The sequence below is a fragment of the Oncorhynchus clarkii genome, chromosome 17 (assembly GCF_045791955.1).
Source record: "Oncorhynchus clarkii lewisi isolate Uvic-CL-2024 chromosome 17, UVic_Ocla_1.0, whole genome shotgun sequence".
In the NCBI taxonomy this organism is placed as follows: domain Eukaryota; kingdom Metazoa; phylum Chordata; class Actinopteri; order Salmoniformes; family Salmonidae; genus Oncorhynchus; species Oncorhynchus clarkii.
The window spans coordinates 20,979,479-20,996,649 of record NC_092163.1 but is presented as its reverse complement, the minus strand read 5'-3'; the positions used below and the strand labels follow the sequence as shown (position 1 = coordinate 20,996,649).

The 17,171-nt window shown below is 43.1% G+C and overlaps 1 protein-coding gene across 1 annotated transcript in view; it reads right to left on the bottom strand.

Annotated features, from left to right (window-relative positions):
• The window catches only part of LOC139370531 (cytoplasmic phosphatidylinositol transfer protein 1-like), an 85,249-nt gene that overhangs the window by 7,533 nt on the left and 60,545 nt on the right, over positions 1 to 17,171 (bottom strand). Inside the window, exons 2-6 of the mRNA XM_071110084.1 lie at positions 14,576 to 14,724; positions 10,935 to 11,023; positions 10,362 to 10,369; positions 8,368 to 8,439; positions 153 to 251 (exon numbers count right to left, since the gene is read on the bottom strand). Coding sequence (XP_070966185.1) covers positions 153 to 251; positions 8,368 to 8,439; positions 10,362 to 10,369; positions 10,935 to 11,023; positions 14,576 to 14,724 — 417 coding nt within the window. The remainder of the gene's footprint in view (positions 1 to 152; positions 252 to 8,367; positions 8,440 to 10,361; positions 10,370 to 10,934; positions 11,024 to 14,575; positions 14,725 to 17,171) is intronic.

Below are 17,171 nucleotides of genomic sequence, written 5' to 3'. Positions count from 1 at the left end.
ACACACACACACACACACACACACACACACACACACACACACACACACACACACACACACACACACACACACACACACACACACACACACACACACACACACACACACACACACACACACACACACACACACACACACACGCACACACTCACCTCAGACTCTTTATAGTATCTCTCAGGGATCTCGTCGTAGGCGATATCCACAAAACACACTTCCCTTTCCTGGTCTTTATTTTCACTGTCTGAGAAGATCTGAAAACAAACAAAAATTCCCAAAGGTGCAGTTAGTCATCTATCACTTCAGGCATCAACAATATCCTCTCTATACAAAACTACACAGCTCAATGATATTGATTGGGCCTCCCAAAGTATCTTCTTTGTGTTATAATTTGAGGCCCTTCATTTACAGACATTTGTCATCTGTTTGATATTTGACATAAGCTAGTCAATGTCCATTCTATTTCAGCCAGAGTGGTCAGAATATCCACAGGGTCAGATATTTGATTTGATTTAGCAGGGCCTGTAGTCACTAAGCAGCTCATAACCATAGTGCCGATCCAGGATCAGTTTAGCCTTTTAGATCATAATGTATACGATTACTTGGACAGAGGGGGTCTGATCCTAGATCAGCACTGATACATACAGGCCCTGATCTTAGATCTTTGATTATGGACCACTTAGACTTAGCTACTCCACGAGGCTACAGCAGAGACACGTCATTGCGCAATGCAGCCAGAAGGGAGAGCTCTAAGCTTGTATTGATTGACTTCCACTGTACAGTACTCTCACTGTCATAATCTCCCATTCACACTCACAGACAGGCAGACAGTCAGACCTCATATATAGCCGCAGGGCAAACAGACACCAATAGCATTAGCCACTCTCTGTTTCCATCTAAGGAGCTAGAGGTGTGTGTGTGTGTGTGTGTGAGTGAGAGATAGGCTCGGTTATAGAGAGGAATACTCCATTACGCTAGGCCTCAGGAGATGAGTGAACAAATCCTTAGCCAGGGCAGAGTGCAACATTTCAAAGTGTGTTTTAATGTCTACGTTACACATCATGCTTCGAGCTACCGGCGGATGTATTGAAACGGCAGCGTACGGATAAATATTGCACGAATGTCAAGAATTAACATTAAAAAGAGCACTCCACACCACGGATCACAACCTAAGAGAGATATGTAAGGCTTCGTGCTCGTAGCGATGGATTAATATTGTATGCCTTGCTGCCAAATATGATTATGAAAAGTCCAACGAGAGCAAAGTGGCTGTGATGGTGCCACATTTATAATATATTTCCACCTTATTTATTGATGTATAATATCTACATTAAGAAAAATGTCAAATGATGTTGTATGACAATGTAAATTAAAAATCATATTTGGAAGCAATAGATTGTTCAGCTCATGTGCTATATTTGGACTAGTCTCAAATGCCAAAACATCAAGATGCCTTATGGGTTGGTAAAGTGCCCCCCCCCCCCCCCCCACCATCTCCCTCCCTCCCTCCCTCGGGGCCAGACACACGTTTCTCCAATCGATACAGTCGACTGAGGTGTGGACTCTGACCGCTGCCTGGTTTCCCTCTGTGACATATAGCAGGGTGTGAAGCTGTAGTGCTGTGCTCAATGTTAGGAGGTGGGAGGTCGACATCCTCAGGTTCAGTGCTTACAGACAGAGAGACAATGACATGCACATTTGCTCTCCCTTTCACCCTGTCTCCTTTCTCTTTTTCTCCATCTTCTTGTCCATCTCTGTTCTCTTTTTCACTCTCATCTTCCTTTCTTCTCTCCATCTCCTATCTTCATCACCCTCTCATCTCTTCCTTCCGTGTCCTCTCTTTTACTTCCTCACCTCTCTCTTCTTCTCACCTCTCTCCCTCTCCCTCCAAGGGGCCCTTCTGCCACAAGCTGTGTGAAAGAGTCCTGCTGGCACATTGGGGGTGACATGCCATCATGGATGAGTGCAGCCAACGGACAGAGAAAAGAGGGAGGGTGTAGTAAGAAGAAGAAAGTGTAATAATGAGGGAAGAGGAGAGAATATGAGAGAGGGAGAACATGTCATAAATAATGAGGGAAGAGAAGAGAGAATGAGAGAGGGAGAACGTGCCATAAATAATGAGGGAAGAGGAGAGCGAACGAGAGAGGGAGAACATGTCATAAATAATGAGGGAAGAGGAGAGAGAACGAGAGGGAGAACGTGTCATAAATAATGAGGGAAGAAGAGAGAGAATGAGAGAGGGAGAACATGTCATAAATAATGAGGGGAGAGGAGAGAGAACGAGAGAGGGAGAACATGTCATAAATAATGAGGGAAGAGGAGAGAGAACGAGAGAGGGAGAACATGTTATAAATAATGAGGGAAGAGGAGAGAGAACGAGAGGGAGAACGTGTCATAAATAATGAGGGAAGAAGAGAGAGAATGAGAGAGGGAGAACGTGTCATAAATAATGAGGGAAGAGGAGAGAGAACGAGAGAGGGAGAAAGTGTAATAAATAATGAGGGAAGAGGAGAGAGAACGAGAGAGGGAGAACATGTCATAAATAATGAGGGAAGAGGAGAGAGAAAGAGAGGGAGAACATGCAATAAATAATGAGGGAAGAGGAGAGAGAATGAGAGAGGGAGAACGTGTCATAAATAATGAGGGAAGAGGAGAGAGAACGAGAGAGGGAGAAAGTGTAATAAATAATGAGGGAAGAGGAGAGAGAACGAGAGAGGGAGAACATGTCATAAATAATGAGGGAAGAGGAGAGAGAAAGAGAGGGAGAACGTGCCATAAATAATGAGGGAAGAAGAGAGAGCATGAGAGAGGGAGAACGTGCCATAAATAATGAGGGAAGAAGAGAGAGAATGAGAGAGGGAGAACATGCAATAAATAATGAGGGAAGAGGAGAGAGAATGAGAGAGGGAGAACGTGTCATGAATAATGAGGGAAGAGGAGAGAGAATGAGAGAGGGAGAAAGTGTAATAAATAATGAGGGAAGAGGAGAGAGAACGAGAGAGGGAGAACGTGTCATAAATAATGAGGGAAGAGGAGAGAGAAAGAGAGGGAGAACGTGCCATAAATAATGAGGGAAGAAGAGAGAGCATGAGAGAGGGAGAACGTGCCATAAATAATGAGGGAAGAAGAGAGAGAATGAGAGAGGGAGAACATGCAATAAATAATGAGGGAAGAGGAGAGAGAATGAGAGAGGGAGAACGTGTCATAAATAATGAGGGAAGAGGAGAGAGAACGAGAGAGGGAGAAAGTGTAATAAATAATGAGGGAAGAGGAGAGAGAACGAGAGAGGGAGAACATGTCATAAATAATGAGGGAAGAGGAGAGAGAAAGAGAGGGAGAACGTGCCATAAATAATGAGGGAAGAAGAGAGAGCATGAGAGAGGGAGAACGTGCCATAAATAATGAGGGAAGAAGAGAGAGAATGAGAGAGGGAGAACGTGCCATAAATAATGAGGGGAGAGGAGAGAAAATGAGAGAGGGAGAACGTGCCATAAATAATGAGGGGAGAGGAGAGAAAATGAGAGAGGGAGAACGTGTCATAAATAATGAGGGAAGAAGAGAGAGAATGAGAGAAGGAGAATGTGTAATAAATAATGATGGAAGAGGAGAGAGAATGAGAGAGGGAGAACGTGTCATAAATAATGAGGGAAGAGGAGAGAGAATGAGAGAGGGAGAACATGCCATAAATAATGAGGGAAGAGGAGAGAGAAAGAGAGGGAGAACATGTCATAAATAATGAGGGAAGAAGAGAGAATGAGTGAGGGAGAACGTGCCATAAATAATGAGGGAAGAAGAGAGAGAATGAGAGAGGGAGAACATGCCATAAATAATGAGGGAAGAGGAGAGAAAATGAGAGAGGGAGAACGTGTCATAAATAATGAGGGAAGAAGAGAGAGAATGAGAGAGGGAGAACGTGTCATAAATAATGAGGGAAGAAGAGAGAATGAGAGAGGGAGAACGTGTCATAAATAATGAGGGAAGAGGAGAGAGAATGGGAGAGGGAGGACGTGCCATAAATAATGAGGAAAGAGGAGAGAGAATGAGAGTTGTGTAATAAATAATGAGGGGAGAGAGTAGGAAGAGGGGAGAAGAAAGAGAGAGAAGGAGAAAGGACAAGGAAGATGGAGGGAAGAAGAAAGAGAGCGTGCAAGAATGAATGAAAACGAGCAAGTAAGAGGCAGAGGGAAAAAGAAAGAAACTATGCAACTGTTTAATTGTGAGGTCTAAAGGAGACACAGATAGAGAGAGAGAGAGCGAGAACGATAGAGAGAGAAAGTGAGAGAACGAGAGAGAGAAAGTGAGAGAACGAGAGAGAGAAAGAGATAATGACAACCATGAACCATTAGGGACAGTATTTAAGCAATGGCTCTTCTCCAAACCTAACGGCAGGCCTGCCCTGTCATGGTCTGCTACCTGATACGACTGTGGAATTGTCAATCACATCATCTAACCACACCCTCCACCCATTCATTCAGACAGAATATGTAGTCTGCTCACACACACACACACACACACACACACACACACACACACACACACACACACACACACACACACACACACACACACACACACACACACACACACACTACATTCAAACAGACATTTAACCCCTTCTCTGTCAGGAAACAGGACTGCGAGCGTGAAAACACGTTTTTACAACCTGACATTATCTTTCATATCATGGTGAGCACAGAAACACTGGGCTGCATATTACTTCACAACGTACAGTATGTTGGCAGAGGAGACTCTGACATTTGGACCAGGTTATACAGAGCTGTAAAAGACCAGAGCTTGTGCTGGTCAGCCCTGAAACTGCAGTGTCGGCGGATAGATTCACATGGGAGCTTTTTAGTGGAACTTGTGCGTACAAACACATACGTGTGTCTGCATCCTGGTGTCTGTACGCAACAACAAATGTGTACGTGATATGACTGTGTGTGTGTGTGTGTGTGTGATATGACTCCAAGCGCGCATGTGTGTGTTGTGTGTGTGTGCACGCACAGGGACACTGGCCACAGCAGTTGTTAGAAAAGAGAGATAGGCTGGGGTTGGATTACAGATGTAGAGACCAGAGTGAGGCTGCCTTTTACATTCAGTCTGATATAATATCCTCTCCTTTACATTCAGTCTGATATAACATCCTCTCCTTTACATTCAGTCTGATATAATATCCTCTCCTTTACATTCAGTCTGATATAACATCCTCTCCTTTACATTCAGTCTGATATAATATCCTCTCCTTTACATTCAGTCTGATATAACATCCTCTCCTTTACATTCAGTCTGATATAACATCCTCTCCTTTACATTCAGTCTGATATAATATCCTCTCCTTTACATTCAGTCTGATATAACATCCTCTCCTTTACATTCAGTCTGATATAATATCCTCTCCTTTACATTCAGTCTGATATAACATCCTCTCCTTTACATTCAGTCTGATATAACATCCTCTCCTTTACATTCAGTCTGATATAATATCCTCTCCTTTACATTCAGTCTGATATAACATCCTCTCCTTTACATTCAGTCTGATATAACATCCTCCTTTACATTCAGTCTGATATAACATCCTCTCCTTTACATTCAGTCTGATATAACATCCTCTCCTTTACATTCAGTCTGATATAATATCCTCTCCTTTACATTCAGTCTGATATAACATCCTCTCCTTTACATTCAGTCTGATATAATATCCTCTCCTTTACATTCAGTCTGATATAACATCCTCTCCTTTACATTCAGTCTGATATAACATCCTCTCCTTTACATTCAGTCTGATATAATATCCTCTCCTTTACATTCAGTCTGATATAACATCCTCTCCTTTACATTCAGTCTGATATAACATCCTCCTTTACATTCAGTCTGATATAACATCCTCTCCTTTACATTCAGTCTGATATAACATCCTCTCCTTTACATTCAGTCTGATATAATATCCTCTCCTTTACATTCAGTCTGATATAACATCCTCTCCTTTACATTCAGTCTGATATAACATCCTCTCCTTTACATTCAGTCTGATATAATATCCTCTCCTTTACATTCAGTCTGATATAACATCCTCCTTTACATTCAGTCTGATATAACATCCTCTCCTTTACATTCAGTCTGATATAACATCCTCCTTTACATTCAGTCTGATATAACATCCTCTCCTTTACATTCAGTCTGATATAACATCCTCTCCTTTACATTCAGTCTGATATAATATCCTCTCCTTTACATTCAGTCTGATATAACATCCTCTCCTTTACATTCAGTCTGATATAATATCCTTTCCTTTACATTCAGTCTGATATAATATCCTTTCCTTTACATTCAGTCTGATATAACAACCTCTCTCTTTACATTCAGTCTGATATAATATCCTTTCCTTTACAGTCAGTCTGATATAACAACCTCTCTCTTTACATTCACTCTGATATAATATCCTCTCCTTTACATTCAGTCTGATTTTACATTCAGTCTGATATAACATCCTCTCCTTTACATTCAGTCTGATATAATATCCTCTCCTTTACATTCAGTCTGATATAACATCCTCCTTTACATTCAGTCTGATATAACATCCTCTCCTTTACATTCAGTCTGATATAATATCCTCTCCTTTACATTCAGTCTGATATAACATCCTCTCCTTTACATTCAGTCTGATATAACAACCTCTCTCTTTACATTCACTCTGATATAACATCCTCTCCTTTACATTCAGTCTGATATAATATCCTCTCCTTTACATTCAGTCTGATATAACATCCTCCTTTACATTCAGTCTGATATAACATCCTCTCCTTTACATTCAGTCTGATATAATATCCTCTCCTTTACATTCAGTCTGATATAACATCCTCTCCTTTACATTCAGTCTGATATAACAACCTCTCTCTTTACATTCACTCTGATATAACATCCTCTCCTTTACATTCAGTCTGATATAACATCCTCTCCTTTACATTCAGTCTGATATAACATCCTCCTTTACATTCAGTCTGATATAACATCCTCTCCTTTACATTCAGTCTGATATAACATCCTCTCCTTTACATTCAGTCTGATATAATATCCTCTCCTTTACATTCAGTCTGATATAACATCCTCTCCTTTACATTCAGTCTGATATAATATCCTTTCCTTTACATTCAGTCTGATATAATATCCTTTCCTTTACATTCAGTCTGATATAACAACCTCTCTCTTTACATTCAGTCTGATATAATATCCTTTCCTTTACATTCAGTCTGATATAACAACCTCTCTCTTTACATTCACTCTGATATAATATCCTCTCCTTTACATTCAGTCTGATTTTACATTCAGTCTGATATAACATCCTCTCCTTTACATTCAGTCTGATATAATATCCTCTCCTTTACATTCAGTCTGATATAACATCCTCTCCTTTACATTCAGTCTGATATAACATCCTCTCCTTTACATTCAGTCTGATATAACATCCTCCTTTACATTCAGTCTGATATAACATCCTCCTTTACATTCAGTCTGATATAACATCCTCTCCTTTACATTCAGTCTGATATAACATCCTCCTTTACATTCAGTCTGATATAACATCCTCCTTTACATTCAGTCTGATATAATATCCTATCCTTTACATTCAGTCTGATATAATATCCTCTCCTTTACATTCAGTCTGATATAACATCCTCCTTTACATTCAGTCTGATATAACATCCTCTCCTTTACATTCAGTCTGATATAATATCCTTTCCTTTACATTCAGTCTGATTTAACAACCTCTCTCTTTACATTCACTCTGATATAATATCCTCTCCTTTACATTCACTCTGATATAACATCCTCTCTTTTTACATCTGCAGGACTTTCACTAACATTGTCTGGCCATGGAAGCCAGTCTCTCACACACACACCATGATAAATGACCAGACAGGTTGATGCCCATCTACTCTCTCTTACAACATTAAGAGAGAGTGGACTAAGAACTCCTCACACACACACACACACCCTTCATCATAACATATTATTATGCTAACACAGTAGTAGAACTATTATTCTGTAGAGAAACGAGTTTGTGAATTGGGAGAGAGAGAAGGCCAGAGTATAAATTAAATGGGCTCTTCAATTAGCAGAGCTGCACTTGGCTGACACTGAGGGGCCATAAGGCCCCTATTATGGAATTACTTTATCATACTGAAGGTCTCAGTGCAACACACACACACACACACACACACACACACACACACACACACACACACACACACACACACACACACACACACACACACACACACACACACACACACACACACACACACACACACACACACACACACACACACACACACACACACACACACACACACACACACGGTCTTCACTCACGTTGTCATTGCTGCCTTTGTTGTCCTCGTATTTCGTCTCTATGTGAATGGAGAACTTGGGCAAGAAAGAACACTGCAAAACAAAAACAGATGAGATGTATCAGGTGAGACATTTGAAAATGGTGGAAAAACAACCTCTTTCACCTGAAACGGGTGTTTAGTTTTATAATTGTTTATGTGTCATCGAGACATTTAGTCTCCAGACTTCTTGTACCAGTAGCCCCACCAACTGATGTGTTTGGTGCTTTGTTCAGAAAGGGGAGATGAATGAATAGGAGTATGCTCTGTATGCATGTCCGTGTGTGTGTGTGGTCTGTGTGTGTGTGCGCGCATGTACCCCTCCTATGACTCACACACAGCCTTTTATCGAGCCCGAAACTCTGTCACTGTCAAAGCCATGTCTCCCCCTCATCCCCCTTTCCCTCCTCTCCTCCATCCGCTTCTCCTCTCTATATGAAGCCATATGACTCACTGTGGTGGCATTTATCACTTTATGAGAATTTCAAAATGCCACAGCTCAAAGGCTTTAGAAGATTCAGACAGTATGTTACAGGGGGCACCGGCAGGTTTCCAAGACTGTCATCAATCTTGAACCCTTTGGCATAAAACACTGCTCCAGTAATGTTTTGATAATGGCGTTGAGACTGATGCCGGTTGTAAAGAGTTAATGGAAACACTTGCTGTGAACTACCAGTGTATAAAGCATTATTTGTATTTGTATATATTATGGATCCCAAAGGCAGCAGCTACTCTCCTGGGGTCCGGCAAAATGATACAGTTATACGATTAAAAAAAAACATTACAAATGCATTCATTACAGAACCTAAACCTAAAAAAGATATGGACATGTGAAACTACGTTACTTAAAGGTGAACTAGGCAGAAATCGCTCCACCATTTCCTGGTTGCTAAAATTCCAATAGTTAGCCTCGTTTCAGTTTATGTGACAAAACAAGCACCGCTACTTAGACTGGCTTTCAATGAGAATGACAGATCTATAACTCACATTTCTATGTGAATTTGGTCGGGTCGCCCAAAAAGTGACACATTGCAGCTTTAAAAGCAATTAATACCAGGTAAAAAGTATTTAAGAAAGCTCCAGAGAAAAGTATTTAAGAAAGCTCCAGAGAAAAGTATTTAAGACAGCTCCAGAGAAAAGTATTTAAGACAGCTCCAGAGAAAAGTATTTAAGACAGCTCCAGAGAAAAGTATTTAAGACAGCTCCAGAGAAAAGTATTTAAGACAGCTCCAGAGAAAAGTATTTAAGACAGCTCCAGAGAAAAGTATTTAAGACAGCTCCAGAGAAAAGTATTTAAGACAGCTCCAGAGAAAAGTATTTAAGACAGCTCCAGAGAAAAGTATTTAAGACAGCTCCAGAGAAAAGTATTTAAGACAGCTCCAGAGAAAAGTATTTAAGACAGCTCCAGAGAAAAGTATTTAAGAAAGATCTGGCTATGGCAGCAAAGCAAATGGACATCATTTGACACCTCAAAGGCAGTTGAATCCTCAGGGCAGTAAAAATGTATGCCGCTTCTCGTGCGTGAAACAAGGGAATGGATATGTCTTTATCTCTGGAGAGCGCATGCCTAGCTACAGACATACACCAGCATGAAGAGAGCTGCCATTCAGAAGACACGCATGGAAATGCACAAGCGCGCACACACACTGACGCTAAGCTGTTGCTATGGATAGCCATACTAATGTCTCCATAGGGGGAAGCGTCATTCTAACAGAGCCACTTACATTTGATATAAATCCAAAATGACACAATTAATATGCAAAAAAAAAAAAACTACACAACCCAAGCCTTCTATACACACATATCCCAAAACACTGACTCCTTACTAAAACAACCAGTGAAGCAGAAGAAAATTGTTTTTTCATGGTCCTTCCGTGTTGCTGCATTAAATGCATCCTGACACCCTGTACATTGTTGAACTGTGGTGGCTCTCTTCACAGCTCTGTGATCGATAAAGGAAATGGAAGAGGTACTTACGGTGTACTCTACAGAGGCAGGCCCAGGGGGGCGCGTTCGGAGCAGAGGGGAGAAAACACACCACAGTTAGGGCTTCACTAACGCAACAACACAGAAGAAACAGAAACAGGTTAGGGTGTGATACAACGGGAAGGAGCACAACATGACACGAGAAACAACACAGCTCCCACATCCGGAATGTTGCTGAACATTTTCCATTGACTTTTGAAGAAGCATTTCTGGGAACTGATGCTGACTGAACTGATAGTCTTTACATAAACAGACAGAAACGTTGCCAGAATGTTCTCGGAACGTTTTGTTTTGGTTAGCTATGTGCACTATAGCATAACGTGACTCAGCTAGCCTGGCTATGCTATGAGCTGTGTCACAGTAACTAGATTAGGTTGAGGTTAGCCTGGTCCTTTTCCGCTAGGGTTACGGTCGATACGCGGTCAGAGCTCATTTCTGACCGCACACAACCATCTGTGGTGCCTGGTATGAATGGATCCTGGTTCTACAATAACACATCGGTGAGTGTGTGTGTGTGTGTGTGAGTGTGTGAGTGTGAGTGTGAGTGTGAGTGTGCATGCTCACCTGTTATGGTATAAGGGTAGTAGTTCCAGGCCTTCTCTGTTACGTAGAAGATGTTGGGCACCACTGCTCGAGCCCAGCTGGGCAATTTACTGTAAAAAGAGAGAGAGGAGAGAGAGAAAGAGGAGATATGAAAAGGAAGAGAGGAGATGAAAGAGATACATCATGTCTGAGTAATTGGTCTGATTAATAATTTCTAAAGTTTGAGTCGTTTTCCTTCCTTCCTTCCTTCCTTCCTTCCTTCCTTCCTTCCTTCCTTCCTTCCTTCCTTCCTTCCTTCCTTCCTTCTCAAGGTGAGTGGGCATGTTTAAAAGCCCTGGCCATTGAAGGCGGTTAAAAAATTAAACTTGAAAATGAAACAAAGAACATTGAAAAAGATAAGAGAGCAGCACTTAAAAGAGCCGTCTGTAGCCTCGCAACACGACCTCAATGGGTTTGTGTTTTTGATTACAACCGCAAGGTTTTGTTGGAGAGGTTGAGAGCTCTTCTACACACAGGTGCACCGAAACAGATACACACTAGCCTTGGCAGAGAAAGCTGAAGGGACATTTACTCAAAGGCTCTAGTGAGTATAACAGTGCATATAAAGGTGCGTGTGTCTGCAGTGTAGCATAGAGATTGGTGTGTGTGTGTGCGTGCATGTAAGACTCTAATATCTGATACAAGTTTAGATATTCCATTTTCTTTGATCACACATTGATAAAGAAGTTAGCTACATGATTGTGAACGCATGGTGACAGCTGATATACAAATAAACCGATATGCCAAAGAAACCTTGTGAAAATGTTGACAAGCCAACTTTTCACAGCCTATCCCCCAAAAAGCAAACGACAGACATTCCTCCATCTGCTCAACGTCTCTCATTCTTCTTTCAATCAATCCTTCATGCTCGTCAACACATTGGTACGCATTGACACACTGTGGCACGCATTGACACCCTGTGGTACGCATTGACACACTGTGGCACGCATTGACACCCTGTGGCACGCATTGACACCCTGTGGTACGCATTGACACACTGTGGTACGCATTGACACACTGTGGTACGCATTGACACACTGTGGTACGCATTGACACACTGTGGTACGCATTGACACACTGTGGCACGCATTGACACACTGTGGCACGCATTGACACACTGTGGTACGCATTGACACACTGTGGTACGCATTGACACACTGTGGTACGCATTGACACACTGTGGTACGCATTGACACACTGTGGTACGCATTGACTCACTGTGGTACGCATTGACACACTGTGGCACGCATTGACACACTGTGGCACGCATTGACACACTGTGGCACGCATTGACACACTGTGGCACGCATTGACACACTGTGGTATGCATTGACACACTGTGGTACGCATTGACTCACTGTGGTACGCATTGACTCACTGTGGTACGCATTGACACACTGTGGCACGCATTGACACACTGTGGCACGCATTGACACACTGTGGTACGCATTGACACACTGTGGTACGCATTGACACACTGTGGTATGCATTGACACACTGTGGTACGCATTGACACACTGTGGTACGCATTGACACACTGTGGTACGCATTGACACACTATAGGACTTCACACTGCACCCGCCAAGCTCTGTAGGCGGTGGTAAGGTTTCTCCATCCCACACTTTTCACACCTCACAAATTCCTAAAGCAATAAAAGACTCTGGCAGAGAAACCATTCATCTGCGCTAACGTTCTGAAAGTGTGGACTAGTATGTGTGTGTGGTGTTTGCGTGTCCGCAAAGTACTTTATTCCATCACAAAATAAACCATCCGAGTCGATGTGTCATGAAGACCCTTGAAATAATGAATTCCTAATGAATGTTTAAGTTAAGAGGTTATTCAAGCTATTCAGCACTAGAACAATAATCCAGCGAATCAGAAAGGTGATTGAGTGCTGGGGACCATGACACAATTGGCTTCAATTTCCTGCTTGCTTTGGAATATTACGGCCAATGTACTTGTATTAAATAAATCATATTTGTCCTGTTCTGTAGTGACGCATGATACATAACTGGCCCCAAACTAAATGTATTCTATTACATTAACAATGTTCTTCTCATCTTCTCCTTATTTTCATGACATTTATATTTTCACGACAGAAAGGCCTTGGTTTACACGGAAGGTTGAGAAGAGCTGGCGGATTCACTGTGTCTTGGAGTAGTCTCCCTCTCTCCTCCTCCCTCTCTCTTTATTTTCTGCCCCCTCTCCCTCCTTACATAAGGCAGACACCAGGTTCACTAAACCTGAGATGGATGTTTATGGAGAGGTTGTACTTGAGGTAGTCAGCTGGACACACACACACACACACACACACACACACACACACACACACACACACACACACACACACACACACACACACACACACACACACACACACACACACACACACACACACACACACACACACACACACACACACACACACACACACACACACACACGGCTGAGAGGCACCCATCTGCTGTGAAGAACTAGAGCAGCGGGAGTGTGTTTAAGAGGTGGTAGGGGCTTAGGTGACTGTAGCCGTGGTTGCACAACGAGTGGCGAGTTAACATATGCACACAAACACACACACACATTCGCAAAAACACAGTGTCCCTGCTGTTGCTCAACCTCACTATATAATTCCCTCATCGTCATACTGTGTCCTCTGATGAACTGTGTCCACATCTTCTCTTACAATAATGAATGGTGACAGTTTCCCTAATGGGAGTTGGGTAGTGACATTTGTTATTATATAGCCAGTCCTTATTCAAACAAAACATCATGTATTCCATGACAGATTCAAGTGGAAGGGACTGTGATAAGACCTGATCCAAGATCTGTTGTTTTGAAGAGCCCGCAGCAGGTTTTTTTGATAATGTTAAAATATGTCTCCTTCTGAATATGCCTGTCTCTCTTTCCCTCTTTTGCTCTCTCTCTCTCTCTTGCACTCCCTCCTCCCCCTTCACTCTCTCCTCTGTGTCCCTCTGTTCCCCTCGGCTCCCTCTCTCTCTCCCTCTTGCACTCACTCCCTCCCATTCACTCTCTCCTCTGTTCCCCTCCTTCCCCCCGGCTCTCTCTCTCCGTCTCTCTCTCTCTCTCTCTCTCAATGATTAGCGATACGGCAGGGCAGACCCTGCTGACTCAGCACCTTTAGGTCCCGGGCATCCCGATCGCTGACGCAAGCATTTGTGATGAAATCTAGCTCTCTCTGTCCCTCTCTCTCTAGATATTGCCGACTTAGGAAGTTTCTGTCCTTGGATGCTCAGAGATGCGCTGGGAGAGGTCACACACACACACACACACCCACGGCTAAGAGCCAAGACGTGAGGGGGTGGAGTATTGTGTGTTGCACAGCTGTGAGGGCGAAGTAACTCGGGGCAACATGACAGCAGCAGTCTGCCATGCGAAGCGTCGCGTGTGTGAGGAACAACACTTTGCCTGCGTTCCAAAAGGCACCCTATTCCCTATATAGTGCACTAAACCTACAGATAATGTAAAAGTAGAAGAGTTAAATCTACAATCTGGGATTTTTATATTCAGTAAAACAGCAGCCCAGCATCTTGTTTTGGTGTACAACCATTGGACAGATCCCAGATTGTACCTTTAACATGGGTGGATGATGGTCACTCACTCACCTGTTGAGGTAGACACGTTTCTCGGTGAACTGGCCCTGACCGTGGGCGGGGTCCTCAAACGGTTCATTCTGGACCACCTCCACCCCCTCACCGCGGTCACTCTGCTCATGGCTGTGCTTGCTGATCATATACAGCTGGCCAATCCTGTACTGGAGAGAACAGAGGGAGACAAGACCGCAGGGTGTTTAGGGTACGACCGCAACATGAACACTGATCAGTCCTGTAACGGAGGAAACAGAGAGGTGGACCCGACCATGACTCTAACATGAACCCAAACATTAACAAGCACAGGAAGAACAGGAAGAACACATATGACTTCACATACAGCACCTTCAGAAAGCATTCACACCCCTTCACTTTTCCCACGTTTGGTTGTGTTGTAAAGTGGGATTAACACTGATTTAATTGTCTTTCTTTTTTGTGTCAACGATCTACACAAAATACTATGTAATAAAAATAAATAAACACGGATATATTTTGATTAGATAAGTATTCAACCCCCGAGTCAATGCATGTGAGAATCCCCTTTTTTCAGCGATACAGTTGTTTCTTGCTAAGTCTGCGAGAGTTTTGTAAACCTGGATTGTACAATATTTGGCCATTATTCGTAAAAAAACAAAAAACAACATTCAAGCCATTTTCAAGTCAAGCCATATCTTTTTTTAAGGCGATTTAAGTCAAAACTGTAACTAGGCCACTCATGAACATTCAACGTCGTCTTGGTGAGCAACTCCAGTGTATATTTGGCCTTGTGTTTTAAGTTATTGTCCTGCTGAAAAGTGAATTTGTCTGGAGGGAACAGAGAGGGGGACCAGACCAGAGATGGGTTAGCCAGCAGCGGAAGCAAAAAGAGTTCAAACGACAACCACACAGCAATGCAAAAGTGAACCACAGATATAATCATCTCCTATGACACGGCAGCACCAGATAAATGACAGATTATTTTGTATGAGCTTTATCTGTCACAAATGCTTTATTAAACAGTTGAGTTTGAGGTAGATTTCATTTCACCCTTCAGGATGTCACCACCAACGTTTTGAAGTCACTGTTTTCAGGGCTCTTGCCCTTTCCTTTGAAGACGACTAGAAAGAAAGACCACCAGGGAAGTGCTCCTGAGACTTCCTGACCAATCTATTGAGGCTTTAATCATTCAAGGTTTATCCACAAAGACTGGCTTTTGACCAGAGTTAAGCTGCTGTCCCAGAGCAAGAGACAAAGGATGGAAAGAGAAGAGGAGGTGGGAGGAGGTAGGGAGAGATAGAGAGGCAGAGAGCCAGAGAGAGCGAGAGGGAGGGTGGGGCTGGGAAAATAGTGGAAAGATGCAGAGGGAAAGAGAGGGGGCAGAGAGAGGTTGGGAGAAGAGGGAATGCATTAGAAAGCCAGAGGGGAAAGATAAAGAGGGAGAGAGGATTGAGAAAAAGAGAGCTGGTAGAGTAAGAGAGAGAGGATGAATGAAGAACCAGGATAGGCAGAGAGAGAGAGAGAGAGGATGAATGAAGAACCAGGATAGGTAGAGAGAGAAGATCAATGTAGAACCAGGATTGGCAGAGAGAGAGGATCAATGTAGAATCAGGATAGGCAGAGAGAGAGGATCAATATAGAACCAGGATCGGCAGAGAGAGAGGATCAATGTAGAACCAGGATCGGCAGAGAAAGAGGATCAATGTAGAATCAGGATAGGCAGAGAGAGGATGAGAAATGGAGGGAAAGAGAGATAAGAGAACATTATTCAGGAGAGCAAGGGAAAAGTGAGGGAGAAGCTGGAGAGCGGTAGCACGAGAAAAAGAGGGGGAGAGGTAGAGGTCACACTGCGATGATACTGAACGACGCTAATCCTCTTATCCCTGGCCAGCTGAGAACAAGTGAAGCCCTCTACTCATCCCCTGCTGAGTCACTCCTCTACCGCACCCCTCTCTCCACTCATCCTCCTCATCCTCCACGCATGACCTGCCGGGCTGCTGCAAAATAAAGCTTTGGAGAAGAGGAGAGGAGTGGGGGAAGAAGAGGAAATGGAAGAGGAGAGGAGTGGGGGAAGAAGGGGAAATGGAAGAGGAGAGGAGTGGGGGAAGAAGGGGAAATGGAAGAGGAGAGGAGTGGGGGAAGAAGGGGAAATGGAAGAGGAGAGGAGTGGGGCAAGAAGGGGAAATGGAAGAGGAGGAGAGGGGGGGGGGGTGCAGTGGAAGAAGGGGGGGGGATTGATGTTTCTAACTTTTCCATCAGCCTTGGCTCTTAAGATGTTAAGTGACTTCAGGGGAAACTGTGAAGGATTGACCTCATGTTGACCCCCAAAGCCCAAAATGGTGTCAAGGATCTGCAAGGGTCCTCGAGTGTCACAGTTTTCAGGACACACACTGCCCAATAGGAATGATCTGAAAGTTTGTTACATTGAGGTGTAGAGGCCACTTTGTACAGCTCTTTAAACTACAACCACTTCCCACCCTCCATTCCGTGTCCTCCACAGTCAGCTGGTTGCTCCTTTAACCTTACAAAAAATGGAAACTGCATTTTTTGAGTGACTCACTCACTGAGTGACTCACTCATTCCTCACTAGCCGGAACCCAATGTCTCCCAGGGCTATGGAGAATGGGCTTGTGTC